This window comes from Procambarus clarkii, chromosome 69 (genome assembly GCF_040958095.1).
Source record: "Procambarus clarkii isolate CNS0578487 chromosome 69, FALCON_Pclarkii_2.0, whole genome shotgun sequence".
NCBI classification, from domain to species: Eukaryota; Metazoa; Arthropoda; class Malacostraca; order Decapoda; family Cambaridae; genus Procambarus; species Procambarus clarkii.
In genome coordinates this window covers 15,043,114-15,057,380 of record NC_091218.1, presented here as the reverse complement: position 1 = coordinate 15,057,380, position 14,267 = coordinate 15,043,114, and the positions used below count along the sequence as shown (strand labels likewise).

Sequence of the window (14,267 nt, the reverse complement as noted above, 5' to 3'; positions counted from 1 at the left end):
ATTAGCGGAACAATTATCTCCCTATTAGCGGAACAATTATCTCCCTATTAGCGAAATCCACTTTTTTAATGTTCATTCACTGAAGAAATACTCTGATACACTATGTTTCATCTGAGCTTCTAGTTTACATTCATTTTCTCTCGCCAGCCTCGTGATAATGAAAATATTTCGTTTTTATCACCTAACTTAATGCTTCTAGGATATCATGATATAATAATGTTGCTTCCTGTTTTTTCTTATCTAGTATAATGAAGTCTAGATTTACAAGGGTTTTCCTGTTGCTCAGTTCTTAAAGTTCTGGGATCAGTCTCATAGTAATCTTAGGGATTTTTTAACCTCCGCTTTATATATACTTTTAGGTAAGGATTCTACACTATTGCCACGTGTTCTAAGATAGCATATAACGTCTAACATGGTATATAACGTTTCAGATATCTGGTTACCTGGTTGATGGGGTTCTGGGAGTTCTTCTACTCCCCAAGCCCGGCCCGAGGCCAGACTTGACTTGTGAGAGTTTGGTCCACCAGGCTGTTGCTTGGAACGGCCCGCAGGCCCACATACCCACCACAACCCGGTTGGTCCGGCACTCCTTGAAGGAAACAATCTAGTTTCCTCTTGAAGATGTCCACGGTTGTTCCTGTAATATTTCTGATTCTATTACAGTATCATGATCTCTTGCACATATTCACACATGTTCACTGGCTTTTCTGTGCACTTCTGGTATCTTATTCGTCTGTCTCCGGTGTCAGGTTGGGGTCTGTATATACCTTCCTAATATTTTTACCTTTCATATTCGAGCCTTTGCCTTGCACTGTTGCAGTGTCACCTCAGTCCAAAATCTCATTATCTTGCATTTGCATGGGTTAAATTCCAGAAAGCCATTCCTTCAGACCCACTTTCTAGTTTACCTTAGTTACCTTGATTATAATTTTTTTGTTAGTTTTCTGATTTGTCTCGTCATTTGAGCATTTTCGGCAAAGATTAAACATTAAGGATTACACTAACACATGTTGACCAGACCACACACTAGAAGGTGAATGGACGACGAAGTTTCGGTCCGTGCAGGACCATTCTCAAGTCGATTGTGATGGTCCAGGACGGACCGAAACGTCGTCGTCCCTTCACCTTCTAGTGTGTGGTCTGGTCATCATACTTTAGCCACGTTATTGTGACTTATCGCCCACTGACACATGTTAGGAGGTAGGATGTCACAGTCATCACCTGTCACTGATGACTGTGACATCCGTGACAGTCCTCTGTTTTCCTCCTCGGCTTTGGTCTCTACAACATCGGTAACGGCTCATACTTTCCTGTTGGATAATTATTAACTCTGTTAATCATGCCTTCCAGTTAACTCCATCTTCAAATGTACTCCATTTGTGGGAGCCGGTCGGCCGAGCGGACAGCACGCGGGAGTTGTGATCCTGTGGTCCTGGGTTCGATCCCAGGCACCGGCGAGAAACAATGAGCAGAGTTTCTTTCACCCTATGCCCCTGTTACCTAGCAGTAAAATAGGTACCTGGGTGTCAGTCAGCTGTCACGGGCTGCTTCCTGGGGGATGGAGGCCTGGTCGAGGACCGGGCCGCGGGGACACTAAAAAGCCCCGAAATCATCTCAAGATAACCTCAAGATAATCTTATATCATATACTCGCGTAAGACCTTCTGGGAAACGTTGTCGAAGACTTTCTGGCAGGTTCTAGAAGATGCACTCTGACCCTTCATCGGTGATTGACAGCTTAACATGGCAGTAGATTTCCGTGTTTTAAGCTCTGATAAAAAATAAGTGCCCAGTCTAAGACTTTCATTTCTGCTAGTTGTTTAGCAGTTCTCCAGTGAGGTATTGAAGATTATTTCAAAAGGGATCTTTCGGCCTTCAGATGAGCTTCTAATACTCGATGGGAACATTTTGTTTGGTTCAGCGATATTCAGCACGGCTAGATCCTCAAGTTGTTCCTTAAGAGTGACCTGTTGGTCCTTAAGGGTGGCCTGTTGGTTCTTAAGGGTGACCTGTTGGTCCTTAAGGGTGACCTGTTGGTCCTTAAGGGTGACCTGTTGGTCCTTAAGGGTGACCTGTTGCTCCTTAAGGGTAACCTGTTGCTCCTTAAGGGTGACCTGTTGGTCCTTAAGGGTGACCTGTTGCTCCTTAAGGGTGACCTGTTGGTCCTTAAGGGTGACTGCTGCTCCTTAAGGGTGACCTGTTGGTCCTTAAGGGTGACCTGTTGGTCCTTAAGGGTGACCTGTTGGTCCTTAAGGGTGACCTGTTGCTCCTTAAGGGTGACCTGTTGCTCCTTAAGGGTGACCTGTTGCTCCTTAAGGGTGACCTGTTGGTCCTTAAGGGTGACCTGTTGCTCCTTAAGGGTGACCTGTTGCTCCTTAAGGGTGACCTGTTGCTCCTTAAGGGTGACTGCTGCTCCTTAAGGGTGACCTGTTGCTCCTTAAGGGTGACCTGTTGCTCCTTAAGGGTGACCTGTTGGTCCTTAAGGGTGACCTGTTGCTCCTTAAGGGTGACCTGTTGGTCCTTAAGGGTGACCTGTTGCTCCTTAAGGGTGACGTGTCTTACAACTCTCGGAGGTGTTGGTTAGGTTTAACAGCTTCCTCGGCTTTTATTTAATTCCTTGTGTATTTCTTTGGGATGTTTTAATTTTGAATCACTTCTCTTCGAGTTAGTTCAAGTGATTGTTTGTACACAGGTACGTGTGTGTGTGTGTGTGTGTGTGTGTGTGTGTGTGTGTGTGTGTGTGTGTGTGTGTGTGTGTGTGTGTGTGTGTGTGTGTAATTACCTAAGTGTAGTTACAGGTTGAGAGCTACGCTCGTGGTGTCCCATCTTCCCAGCACTCTTTGTCATATAACGCTTTGTGTGTGTGTGTGTGTGTGTGTGTGTGTGTGTGTGTGTGTGTGTGTGTGTGTGTGTGTGTGTGTGTGTGTGTGTGTGTGTGTGTGTACTCACCTAGTTGTGCTTGCGGGGGTTGAGCTCTGGCTCTTTGGTCCCGCCTCTCAACTGTCAATCAACTGGTGTACATATTCCTGAGCCTACTGGGCTCTATCAAATCTACATTTGAAAATGTGTATGGAGTCAGCCTCCACCACATCACTGCCCAATGCTTTCCATTTGTTAACTACTCTGACACTGAAACAATTCTTTTTAATGTCTCTATGGCTCTTTTGGGTACTAAGTTTCCCACCTGTGTCCCCAGAGTGTGTGTATTCACCTAGTTGTGCTTGCGAGGGGTTGAGCTCTGCTCTTTGGTCCCGCCTCTCAACTGTCAATCAATCAACTGTTACTAACCATTTTTTGTCCTCAATAGCGTGCGTCTATCCTTCTCCTAGTCCCTTGTGGCCGTTACATCTGCTATTCATAAATATTCCTCTCCATATAATTTGTAACGTTGACCTTCTCTCAGTGACATGTAACTCTGTCAGTGGTAACCCTGTAACTCACTATCATCCGAGTCCCTTGTAACGCTCCCCCCCCGCACCCCGGGCTGGCGGCCACGGTGCTATTATTCATCGAATACCGGATGATCACGGGGGTGGAGGAATGTTCTGGAAATAAACAATGCAGGTCCCTAAATACATCACCACTTGACCCGTTTGCCATACCTTCATCGCGCTTCACTATATTATATTATATTATATTATATATATATATATATATATATATATATATATATATATATATATATATATATATATATATATATATATATATATATATATATATATACATATATATATAAAGAAAACTCCACACTCCAGAAGTGAATCGAACCCATACAGGAGCACTATGCAACTGGTGTACAGGAGACCTTAACTGCTCGACCATCACGACCGGACAAAAGATGATGGTAGCCGAGGCTATTTGGAGTTTTCAGTTGCATATACGCCTGGGGACCATTCAGGCTTCTTCGCATTTGTGTTGCTCACGTGGCCCCCAAAAGATGAGGTGATTTGATAAAAATACCACGCCCAAGATTACCATGAGCGCCGGTGGGATGATGGGGAAATGGCCTCGGCTACCATCATCTTTTGTCCGGTCGTGATGGTCGAGCGATTAAGGTCTCCTGTACACCAGTTGCATAGTGTTTTGGCAGTATGCAATTCCCCTATCCCCCGCCGCGGACCGGGCCGCGGGGACACTAAAAAGCCCCGAAATCATCTCAAGATAACCTCAAGATAACCCCGCGCATGAGTCATATTTCTCTATCTGTACATATCTAGAAGTTTTAGTTGATTTTGTGACACTTCAATGGAAGCAAGGTGCTGCAGTTAGAAAAAATATTGATTTTAAGTTTAATTGAGGTGAGGTAAGCAGACGACTCCATCAGCAAATATGGCGGAGCAGCTTTGCGAGGGAGGAGAGATTTCCCGCTTGGGGCGAACTCCCAGTGCATGCTGGGTACAGCGTCAGACGTGCATGATTGGTCGGTGGCGGAGGCTTGGCAAGGTTGACCAATGGCGTCGCGCCCCGGGGGTGACGTAGCATGACGTCAGGCGCCCTGTGGAGGAAGGCGGGAAATCTGAGTCACTCACTACCAAGGGTCCCGCTGATTGGAGGTGCGCTCAAGCAATTACCCGTTCTGGAGAGGGATAAGCCTGCAGAGAGTGTGAATTCTATCAGCTACCTTGTGCTAACGAAGAGGGAGGCCTGTCGACTACCCGAGGGAGTATGAGGTAGAGCTGAATGGTGTGAAGATAGTACCTTGAGTCTCAGGTGACGAGGACGCTCCTGAGTAACTTCGAGAGGCGGGGCTGGGAGGTTGTGGGACCAACCCGTCCTCTTAAAAATAACGTCACTTTTGACTCGTATGCGCGCTATGGCCAAATTTGGACATAATTTGAAATGAAATCGAGTCCCAAAATTGACGTACTGTCCCGTTTTCTGTTCGAGTCGTCCGGCTTACGCGGCAAGCTTAGAAGAGGAAACTTTTCATTAACGTTTTTCATAACGTTTTGAAACTTTATGAGATTTTCCTGCCCACCTAACCTATTAGGTGGGCAGGAACTTAACTTACTGTCGTTGAAAAAAAAAATCCCAAATTTATTTTCATTTTTTTTTCATTTTCAAATTACGTCCATATTCGGCAATACTGGCAAACGGCCAAAAGCGACGTTCTTTTTAAGAGGACAGGTTGCCCACAACCCACGGGCCGTGCACTGGCGGAGAAGCGGTGTTTAGAAGATTTGGTAGCAGTTCTGATCCTGTGCAGTTCAACAAACAAAGAATTCACACGACGAAGTTACACGTGAGGCGGTGGACCAGTATGTGAAATGGTATTAGTCTGGAGAGGATAATATTGCATGTGCAACTGACGGGACTCTTAACTAGTCAGGGGAAACAACAGCAGAAACGAGAACAAAGTGGTACTCGTTGTCATAAACTTCCACCACGACACAGAAAGTACCGCCAAGCTTCTTTGTGGAAAAAACTCTCTGGTTACTCTTGTCAGAACGAGCTAAAATTACGGTAAATGGCTCAACGGCTTCCGAAATGGACCTCATCTGTTTTGCAAGCAGTTGCAACTTTTTTGCAGAGCATCCAGAACTTGTGCAACTTACAGTATTACCTCTAAAAATTCTCCTTCTCGTATAAGTCATTCCGGTAAAACACTTTTAAAGTTGTGTTATAAAGGTTAGCTACCAGAAGCAGAGTTTGTTATTAAAATAAATATTTAATTATATATAATTTTCTGTGTAAAGTCGAGAGAGGATGGACGGGAATGATGAGAGATGAGAGAAATAGACGGGAAATTGAGAGAGAGATAGAGACGAGGATAAAGGCAGACATATGGGAGAGAATGTAGATACACACACACACACACACACACACACACACACACACACACATGCGTGCGCGTACATGCGCACGCACATTACAATTCACAATAGCGTAAATAAAACATTTCAATGCCTTGAACCATTGGGGACTCGAACACGGATCCCAAAAGACGAGACGGTCATGCTATAGACCCGAGCACACGAACCCTCAATAAATAAGGATCTCAGAGGTACCCAACTGAGTCCACCCACTTGCATTAGACGGTACAGCGACGACCTCCCTTCTTGCAGGTCGGCGTTCGATTCCTGATGGTCAAAGTAGTTGGGCACCTTTCCTTCCCTCTGTCGTTTATAAGCCCCTTGGCCTCATCTCCCTTCCACGTGCTATATAGTCTACCTGGCTTACTGCTTTATCCTGATAATTAGCTTAACACTCAGCAGTGAAAGGTGAGCATCTGCAACAGTATTGTACTGCAACAAACAATATAAGTGTAATTACCTAAGTGTAGTTACAGGTCGTGGTGTCCCGTCTTCCCAGCACTCTTTGTCATATAACAAGTCTTCTGAAGAAGCTCTGCTCACTTGGTGAGTGACATTCGCCTCAAGAACTTCCTTACCGTCAAGGGTCTCCAGCGCCTCGGTATTTCCATTCCACGTCGTTCAGGTTCACTTAATTAATTTATCTTTCCGTGTCATCCGTCTCGTCTTAATTGCTTTCTCGCCTCCAGAGATCTGCCTCATACAATGCCTCATTTTCGGGAGTCTTTGCGCTTTCTGGAAGTAAGTAAAATACCAGATCCTTGAGTGTGGGGTTCACCGTCGACAGCCGCATGAGTTATCTTGAGATGATTTCGGGGCTTTTAGTGTCCCCGCGGCCCGGTCCTCGACCAGGCCTCCACCCCCAGGAAGCAGCCCGTGACAGCTGACTAACACCCAGGTACCTATTTTACTGCTAGGTAACAGAAAGGTTACCTACCTGTTGGAAGGTTTCATTTTCCAGTGATTGATATGTGCTTTTATTTGGGATCATGTTTGTATTTTCCGTTTGTGCATGCAGGTTATCGTTTTTTTATGTCTGTGATAATCATGTATGTTCTCATGTTTATTCTCAGCTAGCTGTAACTTCGGTGGTTCAGCTTTAGCGCTTGGGTCCCACCTCTCACTTCACAATCAATTGACGAACACATTCCTGGTCATTTAAGTTCCGTCAAATTCGCATTTAAATCCGTGAATGGTCATCAGATTTTAGGTCGTCGTCAACACGGATTTTCCCCACAACAGCATACATGACAAAAATCTCATATAGGACTTTAAGGAGGAAGTCCTATTTGGGGTCACCATGGGGACACCATGGGGACACCATGGAGGGTCACCATGGGGTCAACATGGGGTCAACATGGGGTCACCATGGAGGGTCACCATGGGGTCACCATGGGGACACCATGGGGTCACCATGGAGGGTCACCATGGGGTCACCATGGGGACACCATGGGGTCACCATGGGGTCACCATGGGGACACCATGGGGTCACCATGGGGACACCATGGGGTCACCATGGGGTCCCCATCTCCTTACTCGACACCAGGCAATCAGGGCGTATGAAAGGTGCCTCTTTAGTACATGATTGAACCAGCTTCCAAAGTATTCATTCTCAGATGTCAAGAGGAGTGCCCACTCGATCGCTATTGACGTTGTCCATCATCATTCCAATTGCGTTTAGCTGGTGTTGATTTCACCGTCTACGGTGGCAGAAGGAAAGTCAATACACGGTAGCAGGTTGGACATTATATACACCACATTGTACATGGTGAATATAATGTCAAACTTGTTACTGTGAATTTACCCTGCCTCCGGAGATGTTGAAGAGAGCTTTAGCGGAACACGACACGCCCAATGGAGTTATAAAATGATTTTTGGAGACGTGATTTATCAACTTCCTACGGAAACCAAGAATGTAAGAATATATAGAAAAGATTGTAAGTAAGTTTGATGTAACTTACAAAATGTAAATTTTGTAAGTTTGTGTGTTTGTATTTACTATTTGTGCCTGCATGGTCGAACTGTTAGCTCTTGGACCCCGCCTTACTAACCATCCAATGTCAAATGTACTGACTCGCGACTTATTTTCCTCTATCATATCTACTACACACATCAAACACACACACACACACCCAGGATGCAGCCCGTAGCAGCTGCCCAACTCCCAGGTACCAATTTACTTCTAGGTGAAAAGGTGCATCAGGTGAAAGAAACTCTGCTCATTTGTTTTTGCCTCGACTGGCAATTGAACCCAGGCCCTTTGGGCCAACAGCCTTTGAGAGCTGTCCCTTCGGGTTTGTGTGTGTACTCACCTAGTTGTGCTTGCGGGGGTTGAACTTTGGCTCTTTGGTCCCACCTCTCAACTGTCAATCAACTGGTGTACAGATTCCTGAGCCTACTGGGCTCTATCATATCTACATTTGAAACTGTGTATGGAGTCAGCCTCCACCACATCACTGCCTAATGCATTCCACCTGTTAACTACTCTGATGCTGAAAAAGTTCTTTCTAACGTCTCTGTGGCTCATGTGGGTACTCAGTTTCCACCTGTGTCCCCTTGTTCGTGTACCACCCGTGTTAAACAGTTTATCCTTATCTACCCTGCCAATTCCCCTGAGAATTTTGTAGGTATTGATCATGTCTCCCCTTACTCTTCTGTCTTTCAGTGTCATGAAGTGCATTTCCCGCAGCCTTTCCTCGTAACTCATGCCTCTTAGTTCTGGGACTATCCTAGTGGCATATCTCTGAACTTTTTCCAGCTTCGACTTGTGCTTAACTAGGTACGGGCTCCATGCTGGGGCCGCATACTCCAGGATTGGTCTTACATATGTGGTCTTACATATTACATATGTCATTGCACCTAAGTGCAATGACATGTGCAATGCACACGCTCTCTGCAACAAACAACTGAACATACAATGTTATATTTGACACATGTTTAACGCGTGATTTTAAATATTAGTGTTCATAAACGCGCTGGAAAAATTATATTTAATTGTTGAGAAAAGTAGAGAGCCATAATGAGCTGTAATTACAGAGCAAAAAAAAATAAATAAATGTGCCTTTTTCATAATGCACTTTTAAGGAGCGTTTAAAAGAAATTAGTGGAAGAGAATTATGACAAATGTGATATTTATTAATCATGTGATATATACTATTCAGCATATTACAATTATTTTACCGTGCGTTAATTAAGTTTGTTCGGCGTGTCTTCCAGGGAAATAATAATTAGTAGTTTACGTTCAATTTTCACGGTAGTAAAAATTAGGATGTTGGATGAGAGATACAGTTTGTTTACAGTTACCTGAGGCTACTGTGACGCTCGGTATTAAACAGTAACGGATCATAACGGTAAATAACGGACACTCGGGAATAAACAGTAACGGACCACAACGGTAAATATCGGACGCAGGGGAATAAACAGTAACGGATCATAACGGTAAATAACGGACGCTCGGGAATAAACAGTAACGAATCACAACGGTAAATAACGGACGCAGGGGAATAAACAGTAACGGTAAATAACGGTAAATAACGGACACTCGGGTATAAACAGTAACGGATCATAACGGTAAATAACGGACGCTCGGGAATAAACAGTAACGAATCACAACGGTAAATAACGGACACTCGGGATTAAACAGTAACGGTAAATAACGGTAAATAACGGACACTCGGGAATAAACAGTAACGGATCATAACGGTAAATAACGGACGCTCGGGAATAAACAGTAACGAATCACAACGGTAAATAACGGACGCAGGGGAATAAACAGTAACGAATCACAACGGTAAATAACGGACGCAGGGGAATAAACAGTAACGGATCACAACGGTAAATAACGGACGCAGGGGAATAAACAGTAACGAATCACAACGGTAAATAACGGACACTCGGGATTAAACAGTAACGGTAAATAACGGACACTCGGGAAAAACAGTAACGGATCATAACGGTAAATAACGGACACTCGGGATTAAACAGTAACGGTAAATAACGGTAAATAACAGACACTCGGGAATAAACAGTAACGGATCATAACGGTAAATAACGGACGCTCGGGAATAAACAGTAACGAATCACAACGGTAAATAACGGACGCAGGGGAATAAACAGTAACGAATCACAACGGTAAATAACGGACGCAGGGGAATAAACAGCAACGGATCATAACGGTAAATAACGGACACTCGGGATTAAACAGTAACGGATCACAACGGTAAATAACGGACACTCGGGAATAAATTAGTAACGGATCATAACGATGAATAACGGACACTCGGGAATAAACAGTAACGGATCATAACGGACGCTCGGTAATAAACAGTAACGAATCACAACGGTAAATAACGGACGCAGGGGAATAAACAGTAACGAATCACAACGGTAAATAACGGACGCAGGGGAATAAACAGTAGCGAATCACAACGGTAAATAACGGACGCAGGGGAATAAACAGTAACGGATCATAACGGTAAATAACGGACACTCGGGAATAAACAGTAACGAATCACAACGGTAAATAACAGACACTCGGGAATAAAAAGTAACGGATCACAACGGTAAATAACGGACACTCGGGAATAAACAGGAACGGATCATAACGATAAATAACGGACACTCGGGAATAAACAGGAACGAATCAGAAATATCTTCATTTTCAACTCAACGGATTCGATAAATTAGTTGAGTTGCTTAGGTTCGTACATTTCTTTTTAAGGTTAAGAGGCTAGATTTTTTACGGAGTGGCCAATTAAGAGAAAGGGCTGTTAGGAGAACATCTTTAAGCAGCTGACTAAATCCGGACAAACAAGCTCATTGAACATTAACGATCGTTCAGTCCACATGTCTCCATCTAAGAATAGTTATCCCTGTTCACTAATCTAAGCGCCAATAGATTTTCTGATAGAGCTGGATTTCCCCTCCTAATAGAACGACGCATTTTGACGTATAATCTCCCAAAAATGGTCGTACTGGAAAATGGCAGCGGCTCGCGAAATTGACCATACTGTCCCGTTTTCTGTTTTGGGTCCTCTGGTAGGTTAGGATATGTGAAATTTAGTACGACCGTTTCTTGACTTTGGGAAACCTTAGGAGGATGGTCTGTGGCACAAAAAAGGGAACACCTGACTTGTTTTCTGTTGTCTCATAGACTAGGACATTCACACCTACTAGTTATATATATATATATATATATATATATATATATATATATATATATATATATATATATATATATATATATATATATATTATTACTGAGCTTTAATACCAAAGCTTTTAAGGATATTCAAATCAAATAGTCGCGGCTGACCCTCTAAATTTTGAAGGAATGACGGTTATGGCGGTTAAATAACGGTTATGGCGGGTAAATAACGGTTTCAGTGGGTAAATATAACGATTTGCGCTGCTAAACTGAGCCCTGAATCTTTCTAATGCACCAAATAATGGCAGAGACGAGAGCGTAGATTTGATCGTAATTCCCCAAAGGAGCGGGAACCGTTCATTAAGGCAGGGGAGCATCATTGCAAAAAATGATATTCTCGTGGAAAGGATTATAGGCAATTACGCAGGAGATGAGTCACAATAACGTGGCTAAAGTATGTTGACAATCGACTTGAGAATCGACTTGAGAATAGTCCAGGACAATCGTCCTGGACCATTCTCAAGTCGATTGACTCGAGAATGGTCCAGGCACTATGAATTCTCAAGTCGATCGACTTGAGAATGGTCCAGGACGGACCGAAACGTCGTCGTCCCTTAACCTTCTAGTGTGTGGTCTGGTCAACATGGACAATTACAATTTGGTTAACTTTGCTTCTGACTGTTCAGGGGGAGGCATGATTCTCACTCCTTGTGAAACGAGAGTTAGCATTATCCTTAAGAGGAAATATGTATATATTTCCTGTTGCTCTGTAAGGATTTGTACACTGTCAGTTTTGATGGTATTTGTTGAAATGATTTCAACTTAGTGCATTTACCAGCGGAGATCACGATTGTCTTTTGTTGCGCCATCAACCGAATATATAATGAATTTGATTTCCTTTGCAAAATCACTTGAAAATCATTATAGAAAAAAATATTAATGATGGATCATAATAAAATAATTACTATCCACAAAATAGGCTTGTAATTAGTCGTGGCTTTTATGGCGGTAAGTGCGACAGTTTACAACTGTCGGGTAGTTCTTATTGCTTATTCAGTAATTATTAGTTTATAAAACATTTGTAAGACAATATAAGGTTGCTTAAACTTCCGTGGCTGATGAAGACCAGGATTTAAACAATGGAAATAATGTACACACACACACACACACACACACACACACACACACACACACACACACACACACACACAAAAACACACACACACACACACACACACACACACACACACACACACACACACACACACACACACACACACACACACACACACACACACATTTCCTTATTAAATAAATAGGTGAGTACAAATAGGTGAGTACATACACAGTGTCAGAGTAGTTAACAGATGGAATGCATTAGGCAGTGATGTGGTGGAGGCTGACTCCACACACAGTTTCAAATGTAGATATGATAGAGCCCAGTAGGCTCAGGAATCTGTACACCTGTTGATTGACAGTTGAGAGGCGGGACCAAAAAGCCAGAGCTCAACCCCCGCAAGCACAATTAGTTCAGTACAATTAGGTGAGTACACACGCACACACACACACACACACACACACACACACACACACACACACACACACACACACACACACACACACACACACATAGTGGCCATAGAAACGATATATAAAGAGCAAAATAGAAGAGCCTTAACACCTTAGAGCAGGACAATGAATGAACAGGAAACAAAGAGACCAGGAAGATATAGCACAACAATATGGTCCCGGGTTAACAGCACAATCACACACCAGAGAATGGGGGGGGGGGAAAGGGAAGGAAAGAAACTATCAGGAGAAAGCACCAAACCATTACGACTATTTAGCACTTGGAAGGGGTCAGGATAAGGATTTGGGATGGGACGGAGGGGAAGGAATGGTGCCCAATCACTTGTGGACGGTCGGGGATTGAACGATGGGGGGAATGTTCCCCATGATTCCACTCTTCCATTGCTTCATTGCCCGTGGAACTACCTATTGCTATACTGGGTGTTCCGTTAATTCCCGGACCACGTGGGTAGTTGAATACGGACTGAAATGCCTCTGAAAGCACCAAATGATAGTATGTTGTATTCTCTAATCGTGAGGTTAACGACACTGTTAGACATTTGCACCTATTTAGGTTTCATGTTTCCCGTAAAGGAAATCGATTCGAGATGTTAAACCAAATTGAAATGTCTTAAGAATTGCTCATTCACACGGCGACAATGAGACTGTTGTCAACGATTGAGAGAAATTGATCAGGATATTCTTGCCTTTCAACAATATATTAACTCCTTCCAAAATTAAATACAAAAAATGTATTATTTTTTTCTTACTAAACGCTTCCCATTTCATGCAATATTTATTGAACTCTCAGGAGACACAATGTATACTTCTAATCCCCAAAACACTTCAAGTGTATTTCATACACGGAGGTGTATTTCTTTGATACACTTTTTTCATACGCTTTACAGACACTAACAATATGTATGTGTCATCATACATAGATCATACACAGTATCATACATAGTATCATACACAGTATCATACATAGTATCATACACAGATCATACATAGTATCATACACAGATCATACATAGTATCATACACAGATCATACAAGTATCTAATGGCTCATTAGATATATCATGTATCTCTCAGACTTTATACAAGTGACTTTACTGCATTTTCTGTGGACATTGATTTGTTCGCCAACATTTTGTATTTACAAGGTAATGTTGTATTTACAACATTATTATTTACAACATTATATTACAACATTATACAGTTGTATTTACAACTCTTGCAATGATGCAAGGGTTGACCTGACGTAACCCTGGGCACTGCCCTGTTCCCTGACTAATACCCCACAAGACGCGACCCCCGGGACACTACCTTAATTATTACAAAGTCTTAATGTGGTGTAAAATTGCTTAATTGGACTATTTGATGAAGGACCAATTAATTCAAGTTCATTATGTTAATGATTTCGTCCTTCAATTGCCTCCAGACAGGCACTCGTATCCTGAAGGAGTTGAGACACTGTCAAGATGGATGAACCGTGGCACTGTCCCTGTGACAGTGCCTTGCTGGTGGCACAGTGCCTCGCTGCTGTCACAGTGCCTCGCTGGTGTCACAGTGCCTCGCTGGTGTTACAGTGCCTCGCTGGTGTCACAGTGCTTCGCTGGTGTCACAGTGCCTCGCTGGTGTCACAGTGCTTCGCTGGTGTCACAGTGCCTCGCTGGTGTGACAGTGCCTCGCTGGTGTGACAGTGCCTCGCTGGTGTGACAGTGCCTCGCTGGTG

The 14,267-nt window shown here is 43.4% G+C and overlaps 1 protein-coding gene across 1 annotated transcript in view; it reads right to left on the bottom strand.

Moving 5' to 3' along the window:
• Nucleotides 1-1,819: 1,819 nt before the first annotated feature.
• Nucleotides 1,820-14,267, bottom strand: part of LOC138355856 (uncharacterized) — a 28,660-nt gene continuing 16,212 nt past the window's right edge. Inside the window, exons 3-4 of the mRNA XM_069311398.1 lie at nucleotides 2,197-2,394; nucleotides 1,820-2,155 (exon numbers count right to left, since the gene is read on the bottom strand). Coding sequence (XP_069167499.1) covers nucleotides 1,820-2,155; nucleotides 2,197-2,394 — 534 coding nt within the window. The remainder of the gene's footprint in view (nucleotides 2,156-2,196; nucleotides 2,395-14,267) is intronic.